Below are 18,125 nucleotides of genomic sequence, written 5' to 3'. Positions count from 1 at the left end.
AAAGTTGATTCAAGAGCACCGTGTAATTTTATTGTGCTGATGGCATTTACAATTCAAAAATCTAATCTATAAAATTGTACAAAAGCTCTTTTTAATATTTTTGTCAGTTCACCTGTTAAAGGCTAATATGTACTTGGTCGGGGGTGATATGATATGAGGAGCTAGATTCCAAAAATATATGCAGTATGTATGTTATGCATTAGAAGAAGCTTTTTCAAAAGAAAATATCTTATTCCTGCCTTTGTGTCAACACCATAACGCCCCAGTTCCCACTGCATCTTTTGTAAAATCTTAAATGCAAACCCAAAATAAAGGAACACCTCCCTCGCCCCAAACTCACACCAACCGAAACTACATACTAAATTTCATCTGATTATAAAATATATAACAAACTTCGAATCGAACATAGCTACTTTTTTGTAAGTTTTTGTACAAAATCTGATTTGAAGTCGAAACTTATAAAAGCACCAATAAAAGCTCCCATTGTACTATGTACATTATAGATAGAGTTATAATACTATTACCAGTGGGAAAATGCATCGCACAATGCAGGAATGAAACAAACGAAGCATTTTATTATTTTACGTTTATTTATTATTTTTTCACATTTTTTCTCTTCTCAGTTTTTTCTCTGTCGCACATATAATTTATACAATTTTTGTATATAGATAAATTTACAAACTACATAATATCGAAGACTACAATTAAGGTGTATGTATAGTATAATTAGTATATGAAATTAAGTTAGTTACTTCATCTGATTTACTTTTAAATATTCCTTTCTGTTTTTGCTTATTTTGTTTTTTACACTTATCGCACTTAAAGAAAAGTGTTGCTTAAAAATATCACAGCTTAAACTGGCGTCAAAATCTTATTACTTTCAACAGCTTCAGTGCTTTGGTAGACCAACATTCTTCCATCCGGTATGGACTCTGGAACATCTAATTTTATAGTTATGTATGTGTATAATTAGATGCGTGGGACCATTCCAATTTTGTTTTGTTTACTTGATCAACTACTATGTTAGGTATGTATGTATGTACGTCTAACTACTACATTTGATAAATCCTAAAATACAACACATTTATTGCTTAAAACACGTACGGACATGCACAACACCAATATAATTCTACAACATAATTAATATTTTTGCACATTTTGTTTGCTTTCTATGTTTGTTTTATGTTTTTTTTTCGTATAATCTATCACTACACACAACATTTATGAATGCAAAAACCAATCAGCTCTACATTGTGATCGGATCTTGTATTATCTTTAATGATTATCAATATTTGCCTTTTTGGTGTTTATTGCTTTTCTATATTTCCTATATTCTTCTTCACTTCTCCCCTCCTCTATCTCTCCTTTCTAAATTCTGATATTAACGATGGCCGTGACTAAAATACAAAGATTACACCTTGAGATTTGAACCGAAACCATTCCAGTGTAATTTCAGTGTACCCGTGCATATTTTTGTAACCTATAGAATAAAGAAGAAGAATGGAGGGGAATATAATTTTTATGTTCAACATTTTATGCGCAGAAACTACTACATAATTTACTTTTCTTTTCTATACTCGTATAAATGTAAATATATCTACTAGAGCGTTTCCTAAATACGGGGATTGCTTCCAACAGTCATTGTCAAAATATTGCTTATTAAGTTTTGTTGTACCGAAGCGACTCGGTGCCGTATCAATCGAACTGACGACAAACGAAAAACATCAACGAAAACAAACAAAAGAACACAAAACATAACACGAACTCAAAATGAGAAATTTAGATTTAATGACCGAAGTCACCGGCAAGCCTGTCATTTCATCTGGCCAACCGCACAATTGCAAGCGAGATCAAACTGGCCAAATATATGCTAAGCCAAGTGACATGTTGTCTGCATGACGATGACTCCGAGCCACTCAGCGCCAGAGTTTCGATAAAGGAACTGCGGCTGCTGCGCACCGATGCCTCGCTAAGATGATTAGTATCCAAGTCGTGCAAAACAGGTAATTCTAGTTGAGGTATCGTCTCTGTGACAAATAGCCGTTTTGGCTTACAGCGACGTGGCTCCCGGTATGTTTTGCTAATGTTCTTATTGTAGCCTATTAAGTGTTCAGATATCTGTAAAGAAAAGAACGAAAGAAAAGGGCGATGCAAAATAAGTAAACTACGACAATTTTCAGCATGAGTTTGTGCGACTTTGTAATCTAATGTATAGGATTGAAATTACAATTTGTAATTATTGAATTAAAAGTTGCGCGTTAAACGCAAACACTTTATAACTCCTTTCAAGTGATACTTAGAATCAAAAAGTTGCAGATATTGTCTACAAATATTTTTTTTCAATTCGTACACGAAGGAAAAATTTTAAAGGTTCGGAAAACTTACCGGTAAATGTTCATTGTGAGCACCACTACAAATTGGTTTAAATGTGCCACGGAAAGTTGCATCTTGAAATTTGTCAAACTGATTTTCCCAATCGTATGACAATAAGCGAGTCTCCAATGTCATACCAGCCAATTCTGGAGGCGATGCTATTACAACCGGATTCGACGCCCTAAGGAAAAGGAATAAAAAAACAACACAAAAAATTAAATCACAGATATTTACCACGTACATATGTATGTCTCATACAGTTTGGATAAAATAGTGAACAACAATAGGGGACAACCCAAGAGTAACAAATTTAACAGCAAAAAGGAAAGAAAATATAAACTTACATAGCCAATTGTTCGATGCCCAGTGAATGTAAGACGGTGGGCAAACTGGGCAGTGAGTGGCAGGTTGTCAGACTTTTCTGGCGGGGATAGTAAAGCGTTAGCACAGTACACGATTCTTCCTTCATTGTGAGTCCACCTGAGCAGCGCCAAGGAAATAACGAAACGAAAAGAAACAGAATAAAATAAAATGATGTCAGGATAATGATCGTAATTACTTAAATTGGGCAAACACGTTTAACAACACCTTGTGGCAAATTGTGTTAGACTGCGAATGAGCCGCCGAAAAGCTAAAGCCCAACACAACAGACATGTATGTACATATATACTCGTACTAATAACTACATACATGTGTACTACATGGCATGTTTTAAACACACTCTCACATAAATGCCACATAGCTTAAATTTATGAACTGATTGAGGCAATGGTAACTCTAGAACTTACCGAGTGTAATTGCCTTTCGTGACGAACTATCATAAATGCACTCCGCAACCAATCTATCGCCTGGCATGGAGCGCACTGGATGGGAAAGACGTCGAAAGTCTTGATAGCTGGGATCGACGTTGCTATCATATGCAATGGGAAAGAGTTCTTCATTCTGTCGTATCTGTAAAATGCCATTAAAACGGAATATTGTGTTCATATTAGACTTTGGCCAATTAATAATTAAAACGCCAAATCGATTTAAGAACATTAAACAACCACCCAGCAACCCTCATACACAATTATCAACAAACAGGAACGAAAACTTCTTGCTCCGTCGTCATCATCAGAATCCAAATACAACAATAATTCTAGTTGTGGACTGCATTAGCAAAACCAGTAACCATGTCATAGGGTGAATTTACGTGATAAGCAAAATTAAGTCAGCTTATTGGCAACAGTAGTAGTATGGGGTTTTTGGCTAGTGTTTACTGCTCGACCAATAGAAATTCTCAATCGATTTGACTACCTTAAGTGGATAAATAGAACAATGAATGGGGAAATTTAATAAAACCAACTACATTTTATAAGCCATTGCACTCATATGCATGCTTTTAGTTGATTGATTAAGTTTCTCCATCAAGTGGATACAATCAAATTGAAAAGGGGAGAAAATTGTCTTACCTGTCGCAACTTAATCTCCCGGCCGATTTGATGGGTGCGCATCATGACGGCAAAAATATTAATACCCTGAGGGGGAAATGCTGATCCTGTGCAATCTTCCATGCAATGGCCTTGCGAGATTACCCGTTCCTGTCCGGGCGGAATAATGTGTCGCCAATTGGGATCCATGCCTGTACAGAGAGACAGAAACACGCAACAAAGAAAACGAAAATACCGGCAGTAATTAGTACATGTCTATTTTAATTGACCGCATACACACACACACACGATGTTGTACAAAGTACGGTGAATTTGTGTTCACAACTCCACTTACCAATTGACAGAACACCAGCATCGTGTGGTCGCAGGTCCTGTGTGAATACAATTTTCAGACCAGAACTATCGGTCATACGATGTGTTTGGTAAGGCTCAAATTCAGCATTTAGGTTGCTATAATGCGTTTCCATCAAATAGTATTTGTTATGTTTGGACTCCAGTGGATAGCCTGCTTCAGCGGGGAAAACAAAACCCTAAAGTGTAAACAAAACAACAACCACAATGACTTTATGTTGTCTTAAAACAAATTGATATATGAGCATACCTCTGAGCCTCTTGTCCACGAAGCAACTATGGCATTGCAGTTCAATGATAAGCTGCTTGCACCCATGCACAATTGACCACCACCGCGTGACATTTCTTCCAATTTCATATTATTGCCTTGGCATTCGTACAAGTTAATTTGTTGTAAATAATGGTAGCTCCACGAAGAATCGAAAATCGGTTCATACTAACGTGGAAGGAGGGATAAAAAATCGTTATTTAACATATGTATTTACATGACTACAAACAATGATTTGCTTTAGTACCTTTACTATGTGGTATTTTCGTTCGAGCTTATCTAATTTGAACATTGTACACCAAAATTGGGAATCGTCGCCATATGGTAGTTCCACATCCTGATTGCGCAATTCCAAAATTCGAGCTGAAGGCTCATATCGCGGTAATTCAGAGGGAGTCTTTTGCAGCAAAAGTACAGAACGATAGGGTCTCCATGCCTCCATTGGATTAGGAAGCGGTGATAGTGTATGTGAGTCTCTTGCTGGATCTTCATCATAGTACATAAACATTATACGCATTGTATTATTCTACAAAGGTAATATTTTGAATAGAAATAGACATTTTCAACCCAAAACGTTTCGTACTTACAGAAATGGAAATGTCGTGTTTATTGTCGCAAGTATCAAGTTTCCGACGAAACCGTAGAACGGTGTGAGTACTATTTTCGTATCCTTTCATGAGACTGTAGTCTTGTGATGGATCGATTTGTGGCTCAGCAGAACCGACCTCATCTACGTAACGATCCTGTAAATAAATGTTTTTATTTTTAGTACATCTTTATGTATTTCAGGGGTTTGGCAGTCGTACCTGGAAAAATGTGTGACCGGCATCTACCCAGCCGACAGCCATATCGGCACCAATTTGATTGCCATCCTTGGAGAATCCGAAACCCACATAACCTAATGTTCGTACTTGAATTTCGAATGTTATATCCTGATTAATGATTGTCCAGTAAACACGAAAATCCTCATTTAAATCAATTACATGATCCCAATTCATGGCTGTTTCATATTCTAAGTTGCTGTACGACGACTGCGATGACAGCACCGCAGCATCAGTACCAATCACGGCCAAAAGTAACGCCACGAGTGTGGTGACGACGAGCGAAACTCTGCACTTGCAGAAATGTGAGATTAACGATGACAGAGATAAGCTGAAATTCTGATGTGCCATTGTGGACGGTAATACCATATTAAATGCCGACAACTTTAAAATAACTTCGTTGTCCTTGCCTTCACGTATTTTTGAATTGCGTCCTCAGGTTTTTGGATTCTGCTCTTGTGTGTAAGTATTTTTATTTGCGAGGGCAGCAGATATATAAAAACATATTATGCCGTAGCCTTAACAAATCGTTCATTTAGATTGCGTGCAGTATTTTTTCTGCTATTTCTAAAACAGAAATCTATGTGAATCTGACGAGGATAATTATGTTGCTATTGCTTATGTTGTTGTCGCTTTATTTAAGCATCAGCATATCTGTTGAGATTGTACAACATTCCCTTTTCTGTGTTTTTTCTTGTGTGTTTGGCGATTGTGTTAATACAAGAGGCACTAATTACATTTAATGTTGTTGTTTATGTTCCTGTTACAACGACCTTAAAGAAATGAACTGTAATCTCCAGATTGACTAACTTCTTCTTGTTCTTGCGAGGGGGATATTTTCTGCTCCACAAGTTTTAATGGTGGACTTTTCTTAATGTTCGCACGAATATACACCTTGATGCGGCGTATGTGTGCTTCCGTTTTTCTTCAGTAAATTCCTGCTGCTGTTCTTGTCTTTTTCAATTCCTATTTTTACTCCCCATTCGCAAGTGATTATGATTAATGTGTGCACTTCTGTGCTGGATGTTGGGCGTGTTGTATGGGTGGGAGCAGTTGTTTTGTGATGCTTGAAATTATTCAATATACTTTGTACCTATGAATAGTTGCATGAAACTTGCTTCCTCCAATCGTGTTCTTTTTTTTCTTCAGAATATCTTTAAGTGGGACCAAGTTAATTTCCGCAGTTTCTGTTTTTATTAAAGCAAATTATAAAAGAATAACAATGTTAAAAAGAGCATTTGCAAACGAATTTTTGTCTTTATTGTTTTTGTTCGTCTTATTTCATTGCGTAAACTTAGTAAAATATAGAAACCTATAAAAAATTGATGGACATCTTTTGAAAGTACACTTTCCGTAAGGACAATTAGTGAATATATTATGTATTTAGGGATAAAAAGTTGTATACTTAATATATGTATATAGAACAGAATTGAATATACATATATAACAGAAATAATACAAAATAACTTATAAATTAACGGCAATAACTACTTCTGCATGTGGTTACCTAAAAAATACTGACTGAAGTATACTGACCATGTTCATATACTTAAGTTCCCACAATTACAATCGTCCAATAACAGGCCGCTGTTGATGAGGTGTTAAAGTTATGTGATATAATTAAATCTAATTATATTTTAATACCATGCCTGGGTCACAGATGCGCCTAATGGAACTTGCCACATATTAAGTGGATGTATTAATGTATGACCGTACTTATCTTTACTATGTGCCCCAATTAGGTTAAATATTCCATAGATGTGAAAATATCTAGCCCTATTTCCTATTTCAATTTATACTGGTGTCTTTTGTGCACATATTGATACAAGTAAAGTAATAAAATCAATTAAGAGTTTTTTATACAGTTCGTGTTTCGGATCCACTTCCATTTGTCTTTAAGTATTTTCTGTTTGTCCTATTGTATGTGCACACATATGTATATATTTGGGCGTTTTTTACACCAGCTTGAAGAGAATTAGAATAGTGAAGAAATAATCAATTGTTTGATTTATAACTGGGCATTATTTGTTTGGTTATTCTTACTGTTTATGATGCTGGTAGTGATGTTGTTGACTCGCTGTCTGGTACAGACTAACATTTTGATAAAGGCCACATAGCACAAGGCTGTTCTATTTATTTCTAAAAGATGTGACTGCAAATCAACACAGCCGTTAGATTGAACATTGACGTGAACACATTGTGTTGTTCGTAAAGAATGCTTCTGCATATTTTAGGTGTTTACCAAGTGTGATTGTGTGTATGTCAAAATAAAGGGTTGGTGGTGAAATCTCCGTGAGAATATCGTAAATCCCTTTAGAAATGGGTCTGACAAAAGTATGAAGGTAGTATGATGGAACAGAGGGCACACGGATACCTAACTACTGATAGTTCAAGTATTGAATCCCTTGAGTGTGTTTATGTCTCGTTTTGATTTTCCATTCCGCATTCGCTTTGGTTATGTTGTCGTTTTTTATAAATTTTCTTCAGGTATAAAATAGCTCACCATGAGAGTTGTGAACAGAGGTATGCTTACGTATTATATACATACATATGTATGTAAGTATAAAGCACATCGCAACCTATTCCTAGACATTGCTTTCGTTACGTGCGTGAATAAATGTTGGTTACTTTAAACAGAATATAGAATTGAAAACGAATGATTATATAACGGAAGGAAACTGAAGTTGAGTCGATTATTACAACAAAGTCATTGTACTTTTTGTATAAGGACCACAATAACAAGCATTATTAGAAATTGGAAGCAGAAAAATGTCAGTACGTGATGTCAATATGCAATTGGTTCAATTTCGATCTGATTTTTGTGGATTTTTCATTCATTATGCACGATTAAGGCAAATTTTAAAACCTTTTGCAAACGGCAACCCTTTTACGCCTTAAAGACATCTTTAACGGATGGTGACTATCACTACATTTTATAAAAGGCCCTACGCCTTTAAAACACCATAAATGACTATCAGCAAGAAATTTTTTCAAATGACTTGCGAGATTTCATTTCTTAAATTGTATTTTTATCTAGAGATCTTCGTCAGTACAACCACCTCGCTATTAACACGTTCAGAAAATAGGGGCGCTCAGTTTAAATGATGAATGGATCTAAGATGGCAGTTATTAATATTCCATGGAAATATTTCATATTTTTCAATTATGCTGCCATGTCAAAAAATGTGCTTTCTGACGTGTTAGTGTCACTTGTGCAGATGCAGTCTTTTGTTGTTGGAGTCGTGTGTATTTATTGTAGCACAACATTGTTTATATAAACTGTGTGCATGTTTTGCTGTTTTTTGTTGACACAGGGACACAACAGACCATTAGCGTCGACCACATCGGAGACTGGAATTTGAACCTCTCCGAAACCACAAGTATCAAGCACAAGACGAGCAAAAAGCGAAACATGAAACAAAGAAAAGAAAAACGTCCATTGCTAGCTGTAAAAACAACAAAAACAATAGCAATAATGGGAGCAAAAAATATAATATCATGGGTGACTACAATAGATTTGATCCCCTCGTGTAAAATCAAAATGCCATTCAATGCACCATCGTCATCTTCATTGTCGTAGTGGCATATTGTTGTTGTTGTTCATGTTGCACAACCAATACTCGAGCATCAAACATCATGAGAATACTTGTTGTAATAACTACCAACAACAACAACAAGCATATGGAATAAATATATGTAGTAAATTGCAGGTATGCATGCAAGTGTGTTAGCACCATCTGCACATCCTCATTGGAGTATTTGTGATGATGAACTATGTGTATGTATACATACATAATGCGAAAACTACCAGTTATCTTCTGATATAAAGTTTCTGCATAGTTTGAATGCAAATCTGTACACACAGTAATACAGTTTGCCAAATAATTTTTTTGAATTAAACAAAATTATAAACAGATACCTATGACATATAAGAAATACTACACCAAATAATATGTGTGTCTGGTTACTTGCAAGGTTTTGATAGAAGAAATTTCTCCAGCAAAAACTTGCAAGTTTTCAATGAAGAACAGAGAGTTAACAGAGAACAAGTGAGTTAACAGACAACTTTATGTAACAATTTGTACAAATTGTTGCAAACTTTTGAGTAACCGGACAGATCTAATGTAGACAAATGAAATGCCTGTAGTGTCCTAACTCACTTAATTTTGGGTTAAATGAACAAGCCAATTGTAAATTTGTCAGCTTCATTTCCATCTAGTACCTTTTTGGTTTACGCTGCAATCGAGTTATTTTATAACATACAGTTTGTCAAGTAATCGTTTTCACACTACGAAACCGAACAGTTTTTATATATTAACTAGTGAAAATAGTCAAATAGTTGTGATACAAATGTCGGGTTTTTTGCAAAAATTAATTGGTCGACTTGTTTAAGACCAGATTGAAGAATTAATTAATTCAACAATAATAGCCAAAAACAATAATTCACCTATAATAAAATGCGTCAAAGAAATGCTTTCAAAATGTAAATGCAAAATACAGTAAAGTAAATGTTTCGGTTAAAACTTAAAAATCATGGCATTTTATGAACTTTATTCTTAATAAGCATTAACAACTAAAAGTATCAAACATGGGGTATTTTGGAACCTTAATTACATTTGGAAAACATTTATTTGACAGCTTGCATTACATGTTAATTATTGGTTTTGGCTATTATTCTTGAACTACGTGGATTAATTCTATATACATTCAATCTTGTCTTAAACAAGTCGACCAAATATTTTTTGCAGAAAACCCAATATTTTTATCACACCTATTTGCAATTTTTCACTAATTAATACATGAATAGTTTTTGTTCTCGTAGTGTGAAACAATTACTTGACAAATTGTATATCTAATATCATCCCAACAAACCAAATGTCAGAGTCTGAACAATTACGGAAGCAAAATCAATATTCATATCGCATTATTTGCGAAATTGTTCAGAAATCGGTGCTAAAATTCGGATGATTCATACGACATTAATTCCGAAATCTGTACATAGATTCAGAAGAAAAAAATTCACTTTCGAAGGGACTTTCTTTCGATTTCGTTCCGAAATTATGTCAACCACTTCATACAACTTTCGTTAGGATATCCTTACGATTTCGGGTCCGACATAGGACGTAGCGTGGTGGTTTCCTGGGATCCTACATTTAACTATCGAAACCTTATAAGAATGGGCATATGTCTGCTTCTTCGTTATTATTCTATGATAATTCTTCTTCTTGTTCATGGTATTTCATATGTCAAATGAGAAAGAAACTTCATTTCGTTTGAAGTTCCGAAATGTGAAAAAGCTTGTGTGTAAAGTGTGTAGTAACACTCCGTCTATATGTTTTTGTGGCACTGCCCCTTTTACATATATTGTATAGGTATGTATATGAATGTGTGCACATACATAATATATACGTATGTATATTTGTTTCTTCATCTTGTTATCTGTCTTTGTCCATCAATGCATCATAGTTGGTGGGAATTCCATAGATTTATTACCACACAAACGAACGAAATACTTGGTGATGACTAGACATCGGATTTTGCATATTTGCATATTTTTTATTAATAAAGATACGAAAATTCTGATTGGACCAAAATTCGTTTTGAAGAAAACTGAATGCAATGACAGGCTCATATTTTTTATTTTTTTGCATATTTGCATATTTTGCATATGCACAAAATATGCAAAAAATATGCAAAATATGCAAAAAATATGCAAAATATGCAAAAAATATGCAAAATATGCAAGTAATTTTTTTGACAAAAATCATCAAATTAAATTTGGAAAGTCATCAAAAAGTGTTCTATATTAAGTTTATTGCCGTTAAACGTCGATTTCTTAGCAGATTATCATGTTATTAGTTATTATTCCGCCACAGCAATAAATCTGGACTAAAAGACTTAGAAAATTTCCTATAACACAGCCTTCTTATTACAACATAAGTTGCTTTCTAATACAAATTTGTTCAAAAACTCAATCAGAAATGTCAAAATGTATGTATCCAAATATGTTGATAGGTTCTGCTCGGCCAAAATTGTCTGACAGAATAACAAATGAGCTAGAAATTAAGACTAAGGAAATATTGAATATTACATAAAATCTTTCATATTTAATTAAAAACATATAACAAATATATACGGTGCCATCATGAATATTTCCCTCTGAATTTTCCACACGGAAAATAATTTTTAAAAGTGAAATTCTTTAAAAATCAATATTTGTTAAAAGTTGAAAAGTACTAGATTCGCTTCATTATGGCGTATACTAGTCGAATCGACAAAAATATTCCCTTTTTGAGCATAAATACGGAAATAAAAAATTGTGAAATTGGGGAAAGGAAACAAATTCTGCACGGAATTTTTATTCATGATTGCACTGATAACTATATTTTAATACCCTAAGGGTATTATGTCTTAGTGAATGAGTTTGCAACATGCAAAATGAAACGAAATAGACCCACAGTTCCTTTTGATGATCTGCATAGATTCGCATCTCGCCATGTCTTTTTGAAAATAAAGCACAGGTCACATTTATAGACCACTTCGCATAAAAATTGGGGATTTTTTGGCCCTAGGGCGATCCCTATTTTGGTAAGAATTGATTCAGATTTGGATATTGCTCCCATATATACAGTTGATTCGCGATAATCCCTACACCACAGGTTTCGGCGGTGTCCGAATTATCAAAATGTTCGGATTAACGAATTGTACAGAAAATAAATTATTTTATATGATTAAATCACTCGTGGAAGTTATATAATAATACTTTTTTAAATTGTAACTGCTAATTACGAACACTTAAATGAAAGTGATCTACGTGTAAAAACTATTTTTTTACTCGAAAATCCGGAAAAAGAAAAAGCCAATCAGATTGTGAAAGTAGTGCTAGACATATGGCGTTTTTAAAGTTTACATCAGGATGTAAGCAAACCTAGAGACAGATGCATAATTTCATCGTTTTGTAAATTAATATTCCTTAAAATCTTTGCCTTTTAGGTGTATAGTGCATTTGGCAACTTTAATGACAATATTGCGCGAATATTTTTCTTAATATATTTATTTATATCCTATACAACAAGACTAATGTGTCATGAAAGGTTTGTCCTTGTACTCGATAATTTTTACTAAATGTTGCTGAAACAATTTTTTTTACCAACTTCTCCATTAAACAACTGTCAAAATTCAAAGCATTGGTAATAATTAGTACAAATTATCGAGTACACGGACAGGTATAAATTAAACAATTGTGTATACAAAAGGGTTATGACTTTTCGACTGTGTTATCAAAATTGTTTTCCTGTAGCAGGAATGAATGAACTATATTGTTTAGCATTCCAAATACTTTTCTAGCTGAAATATGTGAGTGGTTTTGCCATTTAAAGACAATTCCAAGGTTTTTGACTTATTTTACCACTACCACTCTATTGTGTGGTTTTTCTAAGTGATGTCATATTGCACTAATCATTGGACGTTCTTCATTTTTCTTATTATTCATCGTGGGTGGGTATAACAATAATGCATTACTTTTCGCCGAGGAGTGAGCATTTTCCAATTCTACATTATGCGTACAATATAGACCGAAATTATAAAATTATGTATTTTTAGTGCATTAAACTAAAACCATGTCATCAATATTAAAGCGGCAGTTAGAGCATTTTTCCAATGAAGCTTTTTGACCATAAAGAACAAAAATTGCCAATTTATCTCTGTATAAACTGAATAAAGGACTAAACACTATAAATATATTAAAATCTAATATGTGGATATTCAAAACGTATACTTCTAATTATAGTTATATTCCAGAACCTGGAATCGTAAGTGGTACTTTAGTACTTTTTCCCATTTTTCGCTAAAAAACGAACCCTTTTTCCAAAAACTAGAAAAAATTGCGCTTTTATCTAAACAAAAATAGCGATGACTAACTCTAGCTCCTTTGTTTTTCTGCTAGACAATTTTGGCCGATTAGAAACTATCACCATATTTGGACACGTTGATTTTGACATTTCTGATTGAGTTTTTGAAATTTTTCCATTATCTATCTACATTTGTATAGGAAGCAAATTATGTTGTAATAGGAATGCTGGGTTATTTGACATTTTCTTACCTTGTGAAAACTGATTTAAGTCTTGTTAGTCTAGATTTATTGCTGTGGCGGAATATCTGTAGAGTCTCAATAACATAATAATCTGCAAAAAAACTATGTTAAACGTCAAAAAACTTAATTTAGAATGCTTTTTTGATGATTTTCCAAGTTTAATTGACGATTTTTGTGAAAAAAACACTTGCATATTTAGCATATTTTTTGCATATTTTGCATATTTTTTGCATATATTTTGCATATTTTTTGCATATATTTTGCATATTTTTTGCATATTTTTTGCATATTTTTGATATGACCCCAAATATCGAAAAATTGACCCTCAAAACGCCTAGATCCAAAATTTGAGTCCAATCGGATAAGAAATAAAAAACATGCTAAAATCCGATGTCTAGTGATGACAGTGTGCTGCTATAGAAGGTGATGGATGCACAGTGCACTCACACTCACCTTGCATATTTCGTTTGGTCCCTTTACTTTACTTTGCTTCTCTTCTGCTTGGTTGAATTTTTTCTATTCACTCACCAAGTCAGCCGAGACATCTTTTGACAACCAACATGGAAAGTATTTGTAAATTTTTATGAAAAGACATTGTCTTTACATATCTACACAGAAACAAACACAGGTTCAGAAATTCATACTAAAACAATGAACGTATACAAACAAACATCACTGATGTATGTTTGTTTCGCTGTTCATGTAAACTGTATTTTGTAGTTGTTATTGTTGTTGATGATGAAGATGATTTTGTTGATGTTGCTGGTGTCGCTGCTTTAATAAAGCAATCAAGAAAACAAATATTTGTACAACCCACGCGATGTTCAATGAAGACAACACTACTCCATCTACAAGTCCCAAAACAGCTAATAGCTTTGTAAAAAATTCACATCCGTACACAACAGCACGCATTTTTTAACCACAACAATAAAACTAGATGTTCAAGTCAAGCTATAGTGTTTCGTTAAATAAAAAACGATTACAATTGTACAATTTGCGCAACTGTCGCAACCAAAGGAAAAGTTGTCGTCGCCGTCAACTTTAAAGTTGTATGTGTCATAGCCATCATAAAAAATTGCCGTCTTTGCCAATCTCTTTTCCGTTGAAATCATGTAAGCGATGGACAACTATACCCATCCATTCACTACATCTTATACATGTGAACATTTCGGATGTCTATCTAATTCAACCTTCTTCACCCCCCTAAGAAGCAAATTATTTACATGGCAAACAACATGTGATTCATAGCATACAATTGATCGTTATTAAGCTAGTGTTGAGCTGCTGGCTGATTCAGCTTCATTTTAAATTCCATCATCACTGGAAGAAGCATCTGCATAAAACACTTTGCCAGTATCGTGTATCGTATCGCGGCACTTACCGCATTTAGTGCTCAGTTGCTGTTGTTTTTTAAGTTTTAGACGGACGGTTTGAATGCAATAGAGTTTCGTCTTTTTTGTAAATATCAAACGACATTCTAGTGGATGAACTATGCTATTATGCGAACTAACGACATACCTACTTATTACACTGTACATCATCAGCTCAAGCTGTTGCTCTCGGCAAAGCTGGTAATATTGTTGGTGTTTTTTCTTCATTATTGCATAGTTATTTCAAAACTAAGCAACCAAGCGATCTCTTGATGATACTTTCATTTTCCCACCAGATTCAAAAGTTTGCGCTATTGAAAATTCCCTTGTGCCCACCCCCCAAAAATAACAATATGGATGACTGTGGCTACATTCCAATTAATTATTTGATAGTTTGGGAAATTGTCAGGGATGGTTATAGAAAATGCGATTTGGAGCAAATCAATTTAATTTTATTTAATAATTGAATATAACCTCTTGAGGTAGGAGCATCTGTCCTAAAACATAACATATACATGTTTTGGATGAACCTTTTGATTGAAACCCATATTTTCATACATTCATTTCGATTGAAACTATCGAATACAAACTACCGATTCTAGATACTTCATAGAGGAAATATTTTACAAACACATTTTTAAACAAAGAGCAACCATATAGTTTTTTGCCTTCACCTATGACATATTCCAAAATCATCGCCAATATTTATGTCATGGACACTAATGCGAGCCACTGTGACCACAACTACCAACTAGGAACCATAGAGCAATGTAAGTACCCAACTATACGAAGAAACAGAGTACTATTCATTGCACAAGGTAAGCAAACAAACAGCCATCTACCCAGTCAACCAGCAGTAAGTAGGAACCAACTGCTGCCAGCAGTCATCGTTTTTAGTACTGAGAGTTGAATCTTTTTGCAGTATGTTTTGTTTATAGGTATCTCATCCAATACTGGTAACGTACCATGCGATGAAGTGAAGCGAAAATTTTGGTGCTGGCTGATAGTGACGACGATGGCAACAAAATTTGCCCCTGCTGCTGCCTCTTGTAATATTCCTTGATGTTCAGCTAGTATGCTTACGTACTTGTGTTTAAATTTAAATGGTAGTTGGAGAGAAGTTGGTTGGATCGGATGACTATACGATGATGTTATGGACCATCTTGTTTTGTCGGAAAGTAGGTTAAATCGTTTTAATTTGAAAAAGTAACTCTAACCTGAAGATGCGACTTCTCTCAAACTACATAAGTTCACTGTGAGAAAGAACGGAGAAGACGAAGAGCAAAAAACAACACCATGAACTACGTAGCTGGACGGCTAAGAGCCATCAACTTTTAAAGACTTGAACACTGCTAAAAAAGGTAGTTCAGCGTCTGTGTGCACTCGTTAAAAAAAACAACATCGTCTTTAGTGGCATACGGGTTCGTCCATAGTCAGTATACCCATTGCATTGCAAAGAGAGGGCATGTGAAGTGTAATGTTGTAAATGTTAAACGGTGAATATTTATCATGCTTATGTTCGGGATGCTGACAACAATGATGTGCGCTTTACAACCCACCAAACTACACAGCCAACCATTCATTCACCTTTATCCCCCAAAGCGAAACACAAGCACGGCTCTCAGTGAGACGAGATTGTCTAAAATCACCCAGAATTGTCTTCTTAACACATACAGATAGTAGTTAGATACCTGGGAGGAAAAGGAACCAACCATCATATGTACGTATAATATTCCTACATAAAAATAACAGCAGCTAAACTTACCCCCCAAATGAAAGTTGTTTATTTGTGAGTTATTGATGTTGGAGATGGTAAGTAATCCATTTAAATTGTAATGTAATCCAAACAATATTCGGCTTTTCAATTGGCGTTGTGTTTATTCACATGGAGCGGCAAATATATGTTATACACCGCCCGCTTTGTATTATTTTCTTTCACTATTGTAAACGCATCGGTTGCACCACTCTGCACAAAGCTCATTTATAAAAAATATATTTTATTTTCTTCTTTCTTTTTTATTTATCTTTTGTTTGTCTAGTGGCAATCCAACAGATTTAAACCAACATTATAATTGGTATTTTAATTCAATATTTCATAGGAAACCAGCTTTTAATTTATGTTATAGGTACCTATATTTTTAAAGATATTCTACTTTTTGCAATGGGAGGTTTTGCTTTCACTTGAAATACTTTTTATTTTTCTTTAACAATAATAAGATACACTTTTTGCGCTGAGTTTTTGATTAAAAAAGTAATTTTTGTTTGGTGTATAGAAACAAAGTATGAAGTAAATTTACGAAAATACGGTTGTTTTTACTACTTTGTTCGGAAGAAACAAAAACGTAATGTAAGTTACAAACAGACGACACGCGCACTTCCGCTTGGCAAATGCACAACACAGTATCCACGAAACGACTGATTTGTCATATCCATTGAACGTATTCTCATCATGTTGTTTCATTTTCAGTGTTCCGCTTTGAACTCGTACTCTTTTTTTCGCTCACTCATGTGCTCTCTCGCTCTAATTATCTCTCTGTACTCTCAACTCTCTCGATTCTTGTTGTTGGCCAAATTCAATAAATGGATATGAAACATTATGGCGGCATTTATCACGGAAATGTATTGCATAGCTTCACACTACTGTTAAATTAACATAGCTTGAATTGGCCTACAACAACAGTTTTAGCCAACATCAGACCAGCTGGTTGCAGTCTGTAGACGAGGGAAATGGAGACATTTGTAATGGGCCTCTTCTTGTGAGAACAGCGTTGTCAGTATTGGGGATTTTTCCCCAAATTGGGGAATTTTTATTTGAAATGGGGAAAAAAATTTCGACTTGGGGAATTGGGAAAATGTTGAGGAAATCTGAAAAATATTTGGGGATTTTTGGGGAATTTCTTTTTTGGCTAATTACTTCAGATCATCTTTTAATTTCAGTACGTTAATAGTAGCAGCGCACGCGTGACGCACAAAGAACATGCATCATATACTAACTGGTCGCAGCTGTAATAATTTATGACAGATTTGAAGTGTTATCATGCGGTTCGACGACTGACAGCGTTCTAGAACAGTGGGTTGAATTGAAATAACATTTTCCATCATTTCTACTGCTGAAGGGGACTTAACTGCAGAAATGATTACTGTATTGATGGGCAATGATTAAATTAAACTTTATTTAACATTCATGGTTCCAATTATAAAAGAGATAAATAGGCTAAGTCCCGTTATTATATCCTTTTTGTAGTTAAATGTTGGCCGATATCGGACAGATAAGCCGTTTTTTTATTCCTACAAGTTTGCTTTAATAATAAATTAAAAGGAACTTTGTGTTTCTTTTAAAATTTAAAGTGCGCCCAAAAACAAGAACAATTTGAGAGCAAATTCAAATTAACCAACCCAATTTGAGTAAATTTGATGTAT

General features: G+C 34.4%; 1 protein-coding gene across 1 annotated transcript; it reads right to left on the bottom strand.

Moving 5' to 3' along the window:
* Nucleotides 1-571: 571 nt before the first annotated feature.
* On the bottom strand, nucleotides 572-17,122 carry LOC141400643 (MOXD1 homolog 2-like). Its single transcript, XM_073979937.1, has 12 exons — nucleotides 17,026-17,122; nucleotides 16,471-16,835; nucleotides 5,229-6,430; nucleotides 5,010-5,165; nucleotides 4,670-4,948; nucleotides 4,405-4,590; nucleotides 4,138-4,333; nucleotides 3,825-3,994; nucleotides 3,162-3,324; nucleotides 2,718-2,853; nucleotides 2,386-2,554; nucleotides 572-2,118 (listed from the first exon to the last, which is right to left on the bottom strand). The coding sequence occupies exons 3-12, from the start codon at nucleotides 5,610-5,612 to the stop codon at nucleotides 1,819-1,821; spliced, it is 2,139 nt and encodes a 712-aa protein (XP_073836038.1). The 5' UTR covers nucleotides 5,613-6,430; nucleotides 16,471-16,835; nucleotides 17,026-17,122; the 3' UTR covers nucleotides 572-1,818.
* Between the last annotated feature and the right edge of the window lie 1,003 nt (nucleotides 17,123-18,125).

This window comes from Musca autumnalis, unplaced genomic scaffold (genome assembly GCF_047663935.1).
Source record: "Musca autumnalis isolate F117 unplaced genomic scaffold, ASM4766393v1 scaffold_4, whole genome shotgun sequence".
Taxonomy (NCBI): domain Eukaryota; kingdom Metazoa; phylum Arthropoda; class Insecta; order Diptera; family Muscidae; genus Musca; species Musca autumnalis.
This window is presented reverse-complemented; position numbering and strand designations above follow the sequence as displayed.

Excerpts from the sequence above, each read along its gene's own strand:
- LOC141400643 (XM_073979937.1), bottom strand. The coding sequence starts at position 5,612 with ATGGTATTACCGTCCACAATGGCACATCAGAATTTCAGCTTATCTCTG. Across the intron at positions 5,166-5,228 it reads CCGGTCACACATTTTTCCAG|GATCGTTACGTAGATGAGGT; the intron begins GTACGACTGCCA and ends ATTTATTTACAG. Across the intron at positions 3,325-3,824 it reads GGGAGATTAAGTTGCGACAG|ATACGACAGAATGAAGAACT; the intron begins GTAAGACAATTT and ends GGCATTTTACAG.